At 34.8% G+C, this 18,047-nt stretch overlaps 1 protein-coding gene across 1 annotated transcript in view; it reads left to right on the forward strand.

Moving 5' to 3' along the window:
- Positions 1–18,047, forward strand: part of Dhc64C (dynein heavy chain, cytoplasmic) — a 1,087,706-nt gene that overhangs the window by 415,938 nt on the left and 653,721 nt on the right. The window contains exons 36-37 of the mRNA XM_090398628.1: positions 4,524–4,677; positions 15,950–16,184. Of these exons, the coding sequence (XP_090254754.1) occupies positions 4,524–4,677; positions 15,950–16,184 (389 nt within the window). The remainder of the gene's footprint in view (positions 1–4,523; positions 4,678–15,949; positions 16,185–18,047) is intronic.

An 18,047-nucleotide genomic window follows, 5' to 3' on the forward strand; every position in this document is an offset into this window, starting at 1 on the left:
AAGGAGAAACTTGTTTACATTAGATTTGAGCGCCTGTATGTTGTATTTCTTGGGAAATACGGTCTGGGGGAAGACTGTTCCACAATACTGCAGTAGCAGGGATGAATGAGGAGGAAAAGAAACTTGTTCTGTGGGTTTTGAGGTGTACTGTGAAAGGATGTTGGGCGGCAGCTGTACATGTTACAATGGGCTTAGTACACGGGGGGGGGGATTATTAATGCTGTTTCAGATGAACATTTCTCATGGAAATATTTATAGAATATACAGATTGCGGAGACCAGGCGTCTATGTGAAAGTGGGGAGTGAGTTGGTGAGGGATGGGTCATTTATTGGTCTAATTGCTCTCCTCTGTATTGAGTCAAGCATTTTGAGGGAACTTTTTGGAGCCCCACTCTAGATGTGAGAGCAGTATTTGAGAGCTGGGTGAATTTGTGACTTGCATAGTGTTAACAGCTGTTTAGATGTGAAGTGGCGTCTTGAGCGAAAGAGGAAGCCTAGTTTTTTGGAAGCTGAGGATGCAATGGTTGTGATGTGTTTATGCCAGGAGAGGCTTGATGTCAAGATAATTCCGAGAAGACAAATTTCATCTTGTCTGAGAATTTGAATGTTATCAAAAACAATGCTGGGGGAAAATGGTTCTTTTTTGTGAGAAATAAGACAGAACCGGGTTTTACTAGCATTGAAGTTGACGAGGTTATCTGAGCCCCATTGGTGGACGGCTTGGAGGTCAGAATTAAGGGCAGCGGTGGTTGATGTTCTGTGGGTTGAGGTGAGTTGTGTAGAGTAGGGTTTTTGAAATGAAAGGGAGGAAAGTAATGTGCTGTCATCTGCAAAACTGTGTATTGGGTTAGAGGTCAGCTGAAGTAGGTCGTTGATATATAGAAGGAAGAGGGTCGGTGAGAGAACTGAACCTTGGGGGACCCCAGCATTTGTTCAATGGTGAGAGGATAGGAAGCCATCTACCATCACACAGTGTGTGTATCTAGACAGGAAGCTGGCAATCCATCTGTAGAAGTCCTGAGGCAGTCCAAATGATGGGAGTTTGCTTAGTAAGGCTTTGGAGATATCGAGTGCAACTACTTTGGATTCACTGAATTTCTCCATGGTGTTTGTCCAGTGATGGGTGATGTATGAAAGTAGATATCCCGTTGAACCGCTCTGACGGAATCCGTACTGGTGGTCACTTAATAGCCGGGTACCTTCAAGGTAGATTAGGAGTTGAGAGTTGATGATTTTCTCCATTACTTTAGATAGGACTAAAGTGAGTGAGATAGGGTGGTAGTTAGATGGTAGTGATTTGTCACCCTTTTTAGGAATGGGTTGAATACAGGCCAGTTTCCAGGTTTTGGGATATATACCAGTTGAGTAAGAGAGCGTGTACAGGTTGCATAGGATAGGAGTCTTTTGTGGCTGCTAGTGGCGTCACTTGGTTTTTGTATTAGTTTGGATTGTTTGTAGTCTATTACTCAACTGTTGTCTCCAATTTGGCGTTTTTCTTCTAGTTGTCTTCGGAGTTGGGGTCTTTGTTCTCTCTGGGCAAAGGTTGAATCAGGTCGAGCATGTATGTGCGACTGGGGGAAAGTGTCCTTTAGTTTGTTGTTTATCGCTGTTATAAATTTGGTTGTATTTATTGGTGAGTCGCAGGTCACTTTCACAAGATGTGGATAGTTCATACCATCCTTTCTTTTGTTAATTGGTCCGATACTATGGCATTTCACGATATTTCTGGGATCGAAATTGCATTCTCCTGCAAGTTTGACGACGTCTTCTTTTAAGGATGTACCATTTTCGTCGGAAAGTTCAGGATAACAGCATTGAGTTTCCTATTTTCGGCCTTCAATGACTTGTGTACCGATGATGTGATTAGTTCACAAAGTTCGTTAGCAGGCACGAGCACGTTTGCGGTCGGGCGCTGGTCATTGAGCGTCTCGAGCTTTGTTTCCAACTTTCTGATTTTGGAGAAGAAGGTATGGATCATGGTATTAAGCTGTTGCTCAAGGTTATTGACTCTTTTTGCCTGGGTTTAGTATTTGTTTTGTAGAAGGGAGGCAAGTCGTACAGAAGTAGGGCTGGTTTTGATCAGTAAAAAGTTTGTGTGCAGATTCAGTTATTTTCGCGCAGAAAATATGTAGCCAGTTGCAACAGAAATCGCACAATGTACTTTTTTCCTTCCTTTGAGTTCGGTTTCACAACTGCGGCACTTTGTAATGTCATTCGGTTTGTTGATGATCGGCATCGCTACGCTGACGGGATTCAAGGTAGTCTTCCGTTGTTGGCTGCCATCTTTACTTCGCACGGTAGGCATAGCGCTTTCACGTAGCTGTTTTTTAGTTGTAAAATATAGTAGATTTAATGGACTATGGGCACTTACGAGTTGTACTGTAGTAATCAGCTGCTTAGTACCTTCTGTTACCTTTCCATTTGCTGCTTATTTTGCACAGAAAACACTTACAATTACAATAAAATGCGGGAGCACAAGTTTAACATTACTTGTCCACAGGTGCCACCTATACCAATTCAACTTAAACTTGATATTGGTTGCTATTCAAGAAGATTAGCCTCATATTTTGTGTTGAATACTACAGCTACTCCTGATTTTTATGTTATTTATACTTTTGAATACATTTTGTATACATTTTAAATACATTTTGTATTTATTGCTTAGAAAGATCTCTCCAGTTTTTGTCTTTTTTTTTTCAGTCACCCCTATTATATCGATCTGGTATTAATTCAATTCCTCAGCCATCTCCATTTCTTTGCCATTCAGGCTTCTTATGTTGATAGTACCAATTTTGAACTGTGATGTTGAGTTCAAATGTGTTTCAGGATTTGTTCTAGTAGATGACTTTTTGCCCTTTGCCCTGGTTTCCTGACATATACAGTAGGTGATGTTTAACCAGGTAATGCCCCAGCTGGCATGAAATTCTGTGATGTTTTACCATCATTTTATTTGTGGTTTATGCCAATAAGAATACAGTTTGGTCGGCTAAATTCCAGATTGCCAGCCCATCCTCGTTCATTCAGTATTCAGTACGTATTGCACCATGAGAAGATGAGGATTGGATATTATTTCAGAAGCCCTGGTCGGTTTCACATTCCTTTAAAGTCTATGTGGAAGTCTCCTCCCAGTGTACAGCTTTAACCCTTAAGCACCCCTTTGATGATTTTTTTAAAATTTGTGACATGATGTGACATCTCTGTTTATTGTTATTTTGATTTAAATGTTTTTCTTCTTATTTGCCTGAACCAGGAACGGGAGCGAGTTAATTGAAAATCGGAACTTGCTCCCGTTCCTGGTTACACTGGTCACACATCTTCCCTCAGGCATTCTATCCTTCTCTCATCACAAACTGGCCAATATATACATGCTAACTCATATCACCACCCTTCGCAAAAATTTGAAATCATTAACACCCTTAAAAACAGAGCTATAACAATTTGCTCTAATCAACAAGCTCTTAAATAAGAATTAAATATTATTAGCAACACATTTATAAATAATGGCAATGACAAAAATACTATTAATAAAGTTCTTCATAAAACTTCATCAGAAAAGCATATAGATTACAGTAAACTATAGCCATTCCATACATTAAAGGGTTATCAGAAAAAATCAATAGAATCCAACACCATTATAATCTTAATGACACTTTTAAACCACCTATAAAATTAAAAAAGATTCAACTCCTCTAAGGATCCTCTCCTCCCATCGGCATATCCTGGAGTTTTGCTTCTACTGTACCTGTAACTTACCTTATATTGGTGAAACTGGATGTACAGTTCCTATTCGGTAAAAAAAAAAAAAAAAAAAAAAAGACACATTAAATAAAACAAATTTGGTGAAGCAGGCCTCTTACATCCCTCTCTCAATGCCCTACACCAAATTGATTGGCAAAGTACCTGCTCTTTACATCATACAAAAACCTGGTATGAAAGAAAATTTAAAGAAGCCTGTGAAATTCTGATTAACCACTCTAATCTTAACAATAATGGTAGCATAAAAATTCCAAGAATTTGGATGGCACATATTCAGCCTACTTAGTTTCTATCGTACTTTAGGACTAAGCAGTTTTCAGCCTTTATTGGAAACTATCCCATACCAATTGGTTGAAATTTATATGTATAATCACATAGTTTTATATATATATATAAACAAGTTGCTCTCCAGCCCAATTTAATTTTGTAACATAATAGATAATAACTGGAGGGGACTCCCCCCGTGTTCCGGACTTGTAGGCCGGTTCTCCTTGGATTCTGATGACTCGAATTTTTAAAACGTTTCAAAAAACTTGACATAAAAAGGCTTATCATTTTATATATATAGGGTAGATAAAATGACTCTAACTTGGATGTAGTAAAGGTGTTTTTTTTTCCTCACCGAAGGTCAGGCCAATAATTGTTGTAATGGTTGGTCAGTGACTTTAGCAAACCATGTTGTCTCCATAATTTTCCATGATGTATTCTGATCACCATGTAAGTATGAAAGAAAAAAAAAAAATTATTTTATTATTTTTTTTTTTAAGGCTATGGGTCGAATCTTCGTGGGGTTATGTCAGGTTGGTGCATGGGGTTGTTTTGATGAATTTAACCGTTTGGAGGAGCGAATGTTATCTGCAGTCTCCCAGCAAATCCAAATGATACAAGAAACCCTGAAGAACCAGTTAACACAAAAGACAGGCAAGATTTATTATAAATAACTTGAATAAGTATATTGTGAGTTATAATTTAGTTTTCGTAATTTATTCATTTCTTTCTTACATCACTTTTAAAACAGTTCTAACACTTAATCATCTGTGAGTGGATTTTTATGTTTTAAAGAAAACTTTAAAAGTATAGTTTATAAATTTATTGTAATAGTGAAATATTAGATTTTTGAATATGGCTTAATTTGAATGGACAGTGGACCACCATTTTATATCAAATGTATCATCATAGCTTTATTCAAAAAGGAATATGGTCAACTGATCTAGAATATTCATTATTTAATATACATGATGATAATTACGAGGCAACTTTGCAGTTCTTTTAAAAGAATGACTTGCCCTTTGGGCATGTCATTCTTCAGAGTTTGAATCTCCTCTTGAACATAAACTAGGCTCAGAACATATGCATTTAACAGACTTAAGGTGCTCTCCTGCCAAACTTTTATGTTCATAAACAACTGCTAATAACATGGTCAGCTGTCATGCATGTCTAGGACTTTTAATCTTCTAAACAACATAAAGATTAGATCTGCTACTTCTATCAGATATAATCAGCCATACATGTTGTGCAATGTAGAATCAAAGTGGACAGATATAAATTCCATTATGAAAACTCTTTAAAGAATTTTGTAAGTTTTTTATGGACAAGATATTGGGTAGATATCTTGTTTGTTTGTTTGTTCTTAAATATAATTTCTTGCAATTTATGTTTATGAATAACAGTGTCGATTTCTGTAATTAATGAAGATTGCTTTTTTTTTACTAAACTCCTTTTCAGTTTTTTCTAGTTATATTTTGTTCATATTCTGGAGATGGTTGTTAAAATTAAGAAACATAGTGTTGTTTACTGCTAAATGGTACAGGAATGGATAATTGTACCTGATAGAAGTAGCAGATGTAATCTACAAATATCACCTCCCCTTTTTTCTTTGTTACTCTCTCTTCTAATCTGCATGATTATGCAGTGGTGCAACAGTACAAGTTCTGAACATTTATTAGAAAAATGCATTTCTCAGTGAATCATTTACTCTCAGCTAGAAAACTTTGTAAGGTATCAGTATTTATTAAAAGACACGTGAACACTTTTCTGCACTTTTTTCACTGATGAAGGTCTACATAAATCAGAAACCTTGCTCTAAGGAATAAAAATGGACCACGTTAAATTATTTAAGGACTCCAATAATTAGCCAATCTCATATAAAAAAAATTTTCATATTTGACATCTGTAGATGCCGTATGGCCACTGCTGTACCTCACATGGGTTTGGTAATGATATCTTCTGCTGGAATAAGTGGTAGGGTCGTAGGTTCCCTCACCACACAAAGTTTGTAGGACAATCACAAACATCCATGCCCACTGTGGGATTCAGACACGCTAACCACTCAGCCAATCTCATATCAGGTTGATATTTACCAATCACCTCAGTAAAAACTTTCTGTGGTCTAAAAACTTAATATTTGTATACCCCTATATCAAGAATTTGACAGTGAATTAAGCCAATCTAGTGTATAATATAGCTTAATCATATATGTAGTATGTATGTAGTTTTCTTCTTTTTTTTTTTTTTCCTAATATCATTATAAAAATCTTTATTTTTATATATTGTTATCATACAATCAATGGCATAAAAGGATGGATGGTGTCACCCAAGGTTTTTGTTTGGGGGGAACTTTGAGACATGCATTATGTATTCGGGTGATAAGTTTTTGGATGATAAGCAAAAATAGTGTCAAATTAGTTCATGTCTAAAGTGAGATAGTGGTGTAGTGATTGTGGCAAAAAAAGACAGAAATATGTAAGTGTTGTAAAGAATGGAGAGGAACGAGAGAAAAGGAACCAAGTCCAAATGATGTTAGTGAGTTAGAAGAAAGCATTAAACTAGTAAAAGCTAGAGAGATTACAAGGTAGCTGTATGGAAGACAAAAGAATGAATAGTTTCAAATGGTTTCGGGTTTCTGGTTTCAAATGAATGCAAGCATCATTAAACATATTGGTCACAGGTATACCTGTGACCAAAGGAAATATTACAATTCATGTATGCAAATATCAGAAGCTTCAGAAACAAGGATGGGGAATTTATGTAATTGGTTAACTACGCCAAAAATTATAGACATTAGTGAGCCCCTTTAAAATATTCTTACAAGGACAGAAAGTAAGGGATCTTGTATCTTCAGGGAGGAAACATGGAACAGTTTGTTACATGGAACTGTGCGAGAGAGAGATCATAGTAAGATAAATATGACCAAGTGCAAAAAAAATTCAGTATTTGAGAGATGTAGTGCATTTGAAGCTATTGTGAGACAAGTAACAGTACAAAATATATAATTGGTTATTGCTATATACCAAGAGGATGCAAAAGGAGATGTTGGTGGCATGTATTGGCAAATTAGTTCGGTGAGCACAGGTCAAGTAATGATTATAGTAGATTCAACTATGAAGACTTAGATTGGTGGGAAGGAAAGAACACATTGTCATGAAGGAAACAATTTATGCAGCTAATAAGAGATGAATACCTTAAACGGCATACATTAATTGTGTTGAATCTGATGATGGAATCAGAGAAGTGTTCTGTGTCCAACTTTATCACTGCTTTCAGTTGAGATATTATGCAATCTTCACATGTTCAAAGGGTATTTAAGAAAACCAGACTGTTCCTCAAATAATATTGGTCACAGATTTGATTGAACCTTAGATCAACAGTGGTAAATCGCACAGTGAATTGGCAGGCATTCTCCATGCCTTACTTAGAAGTGAATTACTTTGACAGGTTGTTCAAGGAGTCCTCCGAGGTCATTTGCTCGAAAGCACACTAAATAGAAATCAAGGAATGACTTCATGACATCTGGAAATCATTAATTATCATGGTGTAGCATTATAGATCTCTCCTCTGCCAGCATTCACGTACAAAGTTTACCTAACAATGGAGAGACTACATGTAACATGCATAATGACATTGTTAAGCTATCAGTCCAGTTTTTTCAACTTGTTCGCATTAACTGCTGTTGGAAAATGGTTAATTTTAGTTGTTGTTGTTTTTATGTTAAGCAACCTCCCAGTGATCCTGTTAGCCATATAGACAATGAAACATGAAGAAGTAATACATATGGTATAAATAAACAATTATATCTGAGTTAAAACTGCTAATTTTGAATCAAGCACATCATCTACTTGTAGTGAAGCACAAAAAATGTGACCTGCCATGACCACAGTATGATCAACAATTGTTTAACTATGTTGTAAATTGGCTGGACAATAACAAGAAGCACTTCCTTCTTGCAGACATCTTTTATTTACCAGAATTTGCAGAACAGCTTTGATGGCATCTAAAGGTACACAAAATGTATCATCTGACCCATAGTGTTGCCAGGTAAGGCCACCTCTTTTCTTTACATATCTTGCAGCTGGCAGCCTCACTTATAGGAAAGCTTTAACATTATAGCTTATTCATTAGTATACCTTTAAATAGAAACAATAGGATTCTGTTCAATGCAATACAAGAACTATTTCCACTGGAAACTGTCATATTATTTGAACTATGCATAAACAACATATACTTCCACTACTAAAACAAATTCTATGAGCAGGAAGGCAACCTAGCATTAGGTTCAATATCTCTGCTTATAGCCAATTGTTAATGGAATCATTAGCGAAACAGACGCTGAGGGACTATGAATTATGATATAACTTTGCCTATGCTATATATAAATATTCATTAGGTGACTGCTTGTCAAAACACTTGCAGGATTGTAATGGCAGTTATCTCTACATAAACTCACTGTTGAATTAGAAAACAGATCCCTGCTTTTGTTTACACTGTTATGGAGTGCTCAGAGCAGAATAAACTTTGATATTCAGTCTAAAGAAAATGAACTCAATAGAAAGATAACCAAGAAAGAACAGCAACTATCAGAAAAAAATCAGTATTCTCAAATTCCTCAGCTGACTTGAAAATAGGTACCATCATCGTAAAAGTCAACTTAGGTTTTTGATCGATTAGTTGACTCTTCACTATCCACTCTAGTTCCATAACAAAAATGTCAATTGATTTGTTTAACCTGGAACTGATACTGTCCTATTTCCTCATTCCATTTCACAAAAGAATTTTAATCTTCAACAATGTTGTCTGCTAGGTCCCATGTTGCCAGTACATCCTTGTTCATTGAGATACTAAATAATGTGGTGCACCACAATGAGAAGATTAGACTATGGGCCAGAAAATCCTGACAAGTTCTCTGCATTTGTTGAGCATCTAGCTGAATTGATACCTAATAATGGGGTGTGCCACAAGAAGGCAAGAAATGGACAATGAATAAGAAGCAGCCATGATCAGTTCTGTTCATTCTTCTGTGCATGCATTGAAGATAAATGTGTTGAATCACAGGCAATTTCAAGTAGTGATAGGAAGAACTCCCAAAATCCACTTGCCATGGGGGAAGGAGTATCAGAAATAAATGGCAAGTGAATTTTCAGCTTCATCTAAATACATTCAAAATGTATTGCCTTAATTTCAGTACATATTTTATACATTTTTTCATTTTATATCTGCTGCTTTGGCTGCTACTACTGAATAAAATAAAGCAGTTTTTATATTCAATCAGGAGGTTAGCATGTTATGTAATTCATTTAATAAGTTAATTCCTTCATAGATTATTTGTCCTTACCAAAAGTTAATTTGCACAAAGATATTCGCAAAGATACCTTGATGTTTCCCAAATTTGAAGTACTTCCAGTCTCTGACAACAGGTACCACTATCTCTCACCCTCTGTTATAAATTAAACCCTACCCTGTATCTGTAGATTCATTTTGAAATAAATATCAAGTATTGTCAAACAACATTTTATTTTGTATAATTTGCATGTCGCCACCAATCTTGTAAAAATCAGATACCTTTAAAAATGAATTTTCAAGACTAATTTTCATTTACTTCACTGACAACCCTAATGCACCCAACACCTTCTTTAATCCTTCACTATGCAGCTATAGTATTGACATATGGACAATAAATGAAAGGAAATGTAAACTACGCATTTTAGTTTTGGAAAATGGAAAACTGAATATGAAGTTATGAGACCAGAAAATGTTAAACACTGAAGAATCTGCTTTCAAGACAAATGACTCAAGGAATTCAAGTGGCTGTTCTATGAAGTTGTCTTCTGTAATTTATAAAAAATATCCTGCAAATGCTGACAGAAACTCTAGATTACTACAATGTTTTCAAGTCCTTTAGTTCAATTTTCACAAAAAATTCTATGACATAGAGTTGACAAGAAATGTCCCAGAAAATATGTTTAGCTGCTTTCCATAGAGGGACTCTAAAATGTTTGAACACCTGAAGTGCATTTTTAATGCAGCTTGTTATACAGTTAAATTCAATAAGCCATTTAATGACTTCAAAAACTTGATAAGCTTAGTAATAAAACAGTATCAAGATGACATGAAATGTAAAGAATTTGTTTCGGTTACTGCTGATTTGGTTAAATATAGATTAGTTAAAGCATTCAAAGACTCCAGTTGTGAGTTGTCTTCTAGATGCTTCTCCAGTTATTTCAAATGAGGTGAAACTAGACTATTACATGAAATGCATAGATGGAAATAGCAGTGATTGTACCCAATGATGGTACTCTTTTCATTCTTCCTCTTTTCCTTTGCTTTTCTTCATATCTTCACTCTACTTCTCCCAAGTCTTTTACCAGCCTATCTTCTAGACTACCATCCTTGGGATCTAACACTTGCTGCTTTGTTTGCCATGTGGTGCAGTCTGTGGATATCCTTAGAGAGGGATTCTGGTAGTCTTACAGAACTATGGCCTCTGCTTTGGTAAGACAGGCAATCCTGGTTGGACCGGACAGGATCAATGTGTGTTGGGTGTAGGAGGGATGGGGGGGGCAAGGTACATGTAACATGTTATCTATTTTGTATGGACTGTAGTCAATGGATAAAAAGGTGTTGTGAAGGCTTCTGAGCTCAGTTTCCAAGGGGCAGTCATTTGAACAAATAGCCATGACCTAGTGAGCAAGTTTTTTGAGGATGCCCATACTATTGGGAAGGGTGACGGTGTGATTGTATGGCAATCGCACTACATTGGAAAACATAGCCAAAGTTCTCTGCAAATATGATTTCCATACTACTTTCAAACCTTCATTCAACTAGCTACTGTCATACATTCTCCTAAAATCAACTACATCCTCTTGAATATCCTGGAGTTTATAAAGTTCCTTGTGCCTGCAGTTTAGTCTACTTTGGACAGATTGGTAGATCAGTTAACATCTGCCTCGAATGCAAATTACATTAGAGATCATCTGTCTGGCAAGTTAGGATTGGCAGACCATGCTCTGGATACTCCTTCACATAGGATCAGACATAACTTCCATTTAAAGCGGAAATCATTTATTCAGTTCACACTTAGTCAAAATTGTTGATTGGAAACTAGAAATAATGTAAAAATGTTGAATTATTTAACTATTTGATACGAACATTTTTATGTCAAACTTGCATATTATCTGTTTTCTTTACAGCTAAATTTTCATCTGGCCTTCTCAGCTGTCTTCAATTTTAACGCTAAAATTTTTGGTTACATGTAAAAAGAGACTATCATAAAAATGTCATTGTTAATTCAGGCATACATTTCAGTATGGCTGAATTGTATGTAAAGATATTCATAAAATGATAGCAATGCTATATGGAGTAGTTAATATTTCCTTTCAGGTACAAGATAGTTAACATTTATTTAGTAGAGCTTCACAACTTCCTTTACAACCTTTTGAATGTAGAGTTTATGGGACTTGCTCTGTTTTGATATGCCTGGTATCTTGAAGGCTACCACATGGCTCTCCTTTAATCACAGAAACTGAAAATTTAGAACATAAGACTAAGATGGTCTTATCTCTTTCCAAGATTTTAATTACTCTAGATGTGCCCTTTTTTCACAACTATTCCAGCTTGGCTAATACTTGGATTATTGCAGAAAGGTCTCTTTCAGACATCATTATATCTAAATATTTTCCCTCTGTAATTAATGAAGGATATGTCATTTGCAAAGTTATCTGGTCTCACTATTACAGGCAACATTTTCCATCACAAAAAAACTAAGGATAAAGATAGTGCTATGTTGTTCCCCAAAGTAGATCATGTTTTGGCAGCTGGGAGCTATTCACCAGCAGTGAAGTGTTCAAAACACCACACTTCACTGCTGGTGAATAGCTCCCAGCTGCCAAAACATGATCTACTTTGGGGAACAATATAATTTTGGGTTCTTCACCATAGAATTTAACCTAGAAGCAGAAATCAATAATCACCTCTCTGCAGGAGAGGTGATTATTGATTTCTGCTCCCAGCTGCCAAAACATGATCTACTTTGGGGAACAATATGGCACTATCTTTATCCTTAGTTGTTGTTTTTTTTTTTTGTGATGGACAAAATGTTGCCTGTAATAGTGAGACCAGATAATTTTGCAAATGACATATCCTTCATTAATTACAGAAGGAAAATATTTAGATATAATGATGTCTGAAAGGAACCTTTCTGCAATAATCCAAGCATTAGCCAAGCTGGAATAGTTGTGAAAAAAGGGCACATCTAGACTAATTGAAATCTTGGAAGGAGATAAGACCATCTTAGTCTTATGTTCTAAATTTTCAGTTTTTGTGATTAAAGGAGAATTACCAAAAAATACCTTAGTGGCTAGGGATAGATGTTTGTACCAAATGAGAACTTTATTTAGTCTATTTAGAAATTAATTTATTCAATAAAATGTAAGTGAAATTTTCAAGAAATATTGTCCAACAGAGGTTTTTCCAATTCAGCCTACATGAATAGGCTGAATTTCTGAAATTCAGAATATATAGAAGGACTGATCCTTCCATATATTCTACTACATGATATTTTTATAGTTTAGAGAGTTATTCACTAACAAGTGCATTTCTGCAAACACAGGAATTCAAAGAATCATTTATTACTTCTGAAGGTAGACACAACCAGAAGTCACTCTCACTCCCTTTTTTCATTTGTTAATTTTAAGGCTGTCAGATGGCAGCCTCAAAAAGAAAACCAATATAGGGAAATATATTTACCAGATAACCAGGTTACATCCTGTCATTAGCCTTTGAAAAGTTTGTATGATCCAGATAATGGTCCATCAAACTTGCCTAATCCTTGTGTTAGTTTCATTCTGGAATCAGAATCCAGCACCCAATAGCTATAATTATGAATCTTGTAGAAAAAATTTACATAGGATTTATTCCATTTATCCAAGGTTTATCTGAGAAAAATACCAAAGCTCCTGTGTCCTTAAAATTTGTGAGCAAGCTTACAAATTTGTGTGTGATTATTCTATTATGTTTCACTGCAATTTTTAGTATTAGTGCTGAAGATGGCTTCCTTATGTATCTATTCATGAACATATACAGTGGTATCTTGCTAATCCGAACTAATAAATACCATGCTCGTTTGGATTAGTAAAAGGTTTGGATTAGCGAATTATCCCCCAAGAGACAATAACTAGCATTTAAGACAAAAATAATCAAATTCTAATGGTAGATCAATTTAATTTTGTAAATAAATGACGTAACTGATAGAAAAAGCTACTGTACTGTAATGTAAAAAAAAAAAAAAAAAATACAGTATACACAAGTTCATTTTAGTAAAAAATTTAATTTGTGTGTACCTGTATTGTTGAGGGTTTTGATTTAATAAAATTCTATTGTTCAGTACGTAATTTAATTTGCGTAAAAAAAAAAAAAATAAAAATAAAAAAAAATCACTTGTACACAACACACAAAAAGGTTCACAAAATAACACAATTTTTTTTTTCTTTGTAAAAAAGTCACTGATTTCATTTTGCTTGTTGGAAACTAAACTTTTTTCGAATGCTTCTTCTCGGAGCTGCATTAGCAATAAAATTTTGTAGAATGGTATCATTCTATACACATATTAAAACTGTCAACTGCTTCTTCATGTTTTACTTTTTTTTTTTCTTTGAGTTCTTTATCGTCATCATCGTCTTCTAATTCATTCTGTAGCATCATATTTATAATTTCAGCATCTGATTTGATTTCGAATTCACTTTCGTTTCTACCTGTAATCTGTTTTGAAATTTCAACATCTGGATTTATATTTTTAACCATATGCACCTTTTGAATTTCCTCTTTTTGTGTATATTTGTGATTCATGCCGACAATACAGTACCTACTGTACAGTATAAAAAAGCAAACGTGTACCACACAATAAATCACAACAGGCCTCGTATAACCTTACAATCGACAGTATGAAAAAAATACCGTACTGTAATAATAATAAAATAAATAGTTAAAATAATAATTATTAAATAAAAATAGTAGTATAATAAATTTAGTTTAATCCTTTATCCAAATGTGTGCAAACAAAGTTTGCGCCTGTATCTTCAGGACTGGGGTAAAGTGGTACAACACCGGGCGACTCCTTGCAAAGGTGGAGCAAGCTACCAACACTCCTATCTCAGTATCTCCCATAATGCAAAACACATCTCCTTGCGGATATGTATAATGTTATGCATTAAGAGAAGGGCCACTACCCAGACTAGTTTCGACCTTCATTGAGGTCTCTTCAATGGGAGCCAGGCCCAAGTGGAGATACCAAGGCAGAAGCAATGGCGAGGTAATCTTTACCTATAGGAGTTGCCAAAAGGTGTGCCACCTTTTTATTAAATTACTCTGGATTTAGAGAAAGATGTTGAAAGTTTATTTTTCACTTGGTCAGACTATAATAAATTTAGTTTAATCCTTTATCCAAGTGTGTGCAAACAAAGTTTGCGCCTGAAAGTATCTTCAGGACTGGGGTAAGGTGGTACAACACTGGGCGACTCCTTGCAAAGGTGGAGCAAGCTACCAACATTCCTATCTCAGTATTGCTTCTGCCTTGGTATCTTCACTTGGGCCTGGCTCCCACTGAAGAGACCTCAATAAAGGTTGAAACTAGTCTGGATAGTGGCCCTTCTCTTAATGCATAACATTATACATATCTGCAAGGAGATGTGTTTTGCATTATGGGAGATTCTGAGATAGGAGTGTTGGTAGCTTGCTCCACCTTTGCAAGGAGTCGCCCAGTGTTGTACCACTTTACCCCAGTCCTGAAGATACTTTCAGGCACAAACTTTGTTTGCGCACACTTGGATAAAGGATTAAACTAAATTTATTATAGTCTGACCAAGTGAAAAATAAACTTTCAACAAAAATAGTAGTACACAAAATAATGATATGTAATAAGTACAACTATTTTTCTTTCAAACCACAGTTCGGATTACTGGAAGGCTCGGATTAGCTAGATACCACTGTACTTGAATTCTCATCAGTTATGTGGAGCAGATTTCCATTGCCTGGTCTGAGATAATCACTTTCTTTGTTGCTAGTCTAAAGTGGTCTAAACTGATCTTTGGTTTGTGAAATATGTTTTTTTAAAAGAAATTGTTTAAAAAAATAATTTTGTTTTGATACATAACAAAATCTACTTAGACAATTCTTCCGCTTCCATATGATAAGGTTTTCCTTTTCCAGAATATTGAAGTGGCCGGAGAGTAGTTGTCTCAAAACTTTTGTTAACAACTCTTGTTACATTGCTCATTCTTTACTATCTGAAAATTCGCTTCAATATAGTAGAACCAGAGCAGCTATAAAATTTCACCTGCTTATGAATTATAGAAATGTTAACACACGAATATTTTAATGTTTGCCAAATATTTTAATCTGAAACTAACAGACTATCCTCAGTGGCTACATATTCCACCTTGTAAAAAACTGTTCCTATGTAGCCACTGAGGATAGTCTGTTAGTTTCAGACTGAAATATTTGGCAAACATTAAAATATTCTTGGGTTAACGTGTCTATAATTCCTAATTTAATGTCACAAGTGTCTCTCAAGAGTAAAATTCACCTGATTATATTCAAATCAAAGAACAAAATTGGGATAACTGAAGAGTGAGTGGAAACTCTTACTTCTTTTGTAGATATTTAAAGTGCTTATATTAACAGTACAGAATTGTTGAAGTTAATTGTTGAAGCCGAAACTAGAAAGATGAAATAAAGGTGTTATAGTGAAGATGAACTGATTGGCATATTTAATGATTAGTTACATAAATAAATATAAATATATGGTGATTTGAATTTAACAATATCAAAAGAAAATTTCATTAATATTTAATACTTCTTGATTGTCATCACTAGATATAAGTTATTAAATTATCTCTTCTGATTATTCTTAATTTATATATTTCAGAGCTCTCTGTAGAGTTAATAGGTAAACAAGTAAGAGTAAATCCTGACATGGCGATTTTCATAACTATGAATCCTGGATATGCTGGTAGATCTAATTTACCAGATAACCTCAAGAAATTGTTTAGATCACTGGCTATGACAAAGCCTGACAGACAGTTAATTGCTCAAGTCATGTTGTTTTCCCAGGGTTTCAGGACAGCAGAGAAGTTAGCCAGCAAGATTGTTCCATTTTTCAAGTATGTTTTTTCTGAATTGTCAGTTTTTGCCTTTGTGTTATTTGTATTTTTGACTGTTCATTTTTGTAAGAGTTTGTAGATTATATAATTCTCAGTTACTTCCTATTAATATGAATACATGTTCAGTAACTGAGGAAAGGCAATTACTTAAATATAAAACTGTACTACTTCACTGGGAATGAAAATTATGATACTCTGAATTGATGCAGTTTATAATATCAGCATAACACTGTAGTGGCTTTTGTGTCGGTATTCTGGAGTTTCATCTGTTTATTATACATTTATAACTTTTAAAAGTCAAACTGTCCTTCAATCTTCCAAAAAGTTACTTAGAGCTAAAAGTAGTTAGGGTATGTTTGCTTTGATGTCTGGAATATTTTGTAATTATTCAATTTTCAGTGTTATGGCATTTCAGAATTTATTGAAAATTGAATAATTACAATGTATAATAGCAAATACATCCTAACTCCTTTTAGCCCTAAGTAACTTTTTTTGAAGATTAAAGGGCAGTCAGTCTGCACCCTACAGCCATCACAGATAGTCAGCTCAAGTTGAATTAAGCTTTCATAGGAGCAATTATTGCAGAAAAGGGCTGTCATCTGGTAGGCATACCTAAAAAATATGTTTGACACGAGATCTGTGGTTTTGTTTTAGCTGTGGAATAATTCCAGTTGCTGAAGAGATCTATTTGCCTGTAAAGACTAAAATTGAACATGCAATATGCTTTCTGTGGAATACTGTGAAAGCAAATGTTATTTACAGGGCTACACCTGCTAATTTAAGTATTAATAAATGCTTAGGAAAATATATATACCTTTTGGCATGAGTTGCTTATTTTGCCTTATTTCAAAGACTTCTAAGGAACCTGTAAATTTCCTTTTCTAGTGCATAGGAGTTTTTTCCTGACAACTGCTTCAAACTTACACGTGGCCAAAATTGTGGAAACCTTTTGGAAAAAGTGTATTTTTGAGGTTTGATAGCTCATAACACCATTTTTTTTTTTTTGGTGTAATACCATAAGATTATATATCAATGTAAAGATGATTTAATCAAGAATGTAATGCAACAATCTTTGTTCAATTATCTGTATTCTATGAAAAGTTATAGCCAAATAACCAGAAAAAAGAAGCACAACTTGCTTAGGTTGATATGAAGTAGCTTTCCTTTATTTGAATGTAGTCAATGAGCATGAGTGTTCAGAGAGCCAATCAGGTGTCATCTTGTTTTGGCAATCAGCTAATAAGGTCACAGTAGGATTCTGCTATTGATGTCATGTATTGGAACTGAGAGGAGGGCATTTGTCCGTGTGTTATATGTTGCTATCAAGTTTTTTTTTTTTTTTTTTTTTTTGTGTGTTCTTTCATTTGACTGGTCACCCAGAAAGCGATGTAAAATAGTACTATTAAGTGAACAAGGCTACAGTTATGAAGAAATTAGAAGAAAAATTGGTGGAAACTTAACCGAAGGTGGCATTTCTAAATTTTTGAAGAGGTATAAGACCTTAATCCAATCGAAAATCTATGGAGCCGACTAAAGAAGCTTACTAGTCAGAAGCAACCCTCTAATAAAACCCAATTAATAGAAGCAATAATTCAATCTTGGTTTCACATTATAACAGCTGCAGAACTAAAAAACTTGGTTCACTCCATGGGAAGGCACTGTAAGACCATAATTAGCGCTAAAGGTTACCCAACTAAGTATTAACTCACAATGTGAGAATTTTTGTATATCTCATTTTTTCTGTGTTTCACTTTTCTTCTTTATAACTGCTGTTCTAATTAAAAAATCCTTCATAAAAGTTATTGCATTACATTCTTAATTTAATTATCTTTCCACTGATATATAATTTTATGGTATTACTCC

The sequence above is a fragment of the Typopeltis vanoorti genome, chromosome 10, assembly GCF_054136105.1.
Source record: "Typopeltis vanoorti isolate ZY-2024b chromosome 10, IOZ_Tvanoo_1.0, whole genome shotgun sequence".
In the NCBI taxonomy this organism is placed as follows: Eukaryota; Metazoa; Arthropoda; class Arachnida; order Uropygi; family Thelyphonidae; genus Typopeltis; species Typopeltis vanoorti.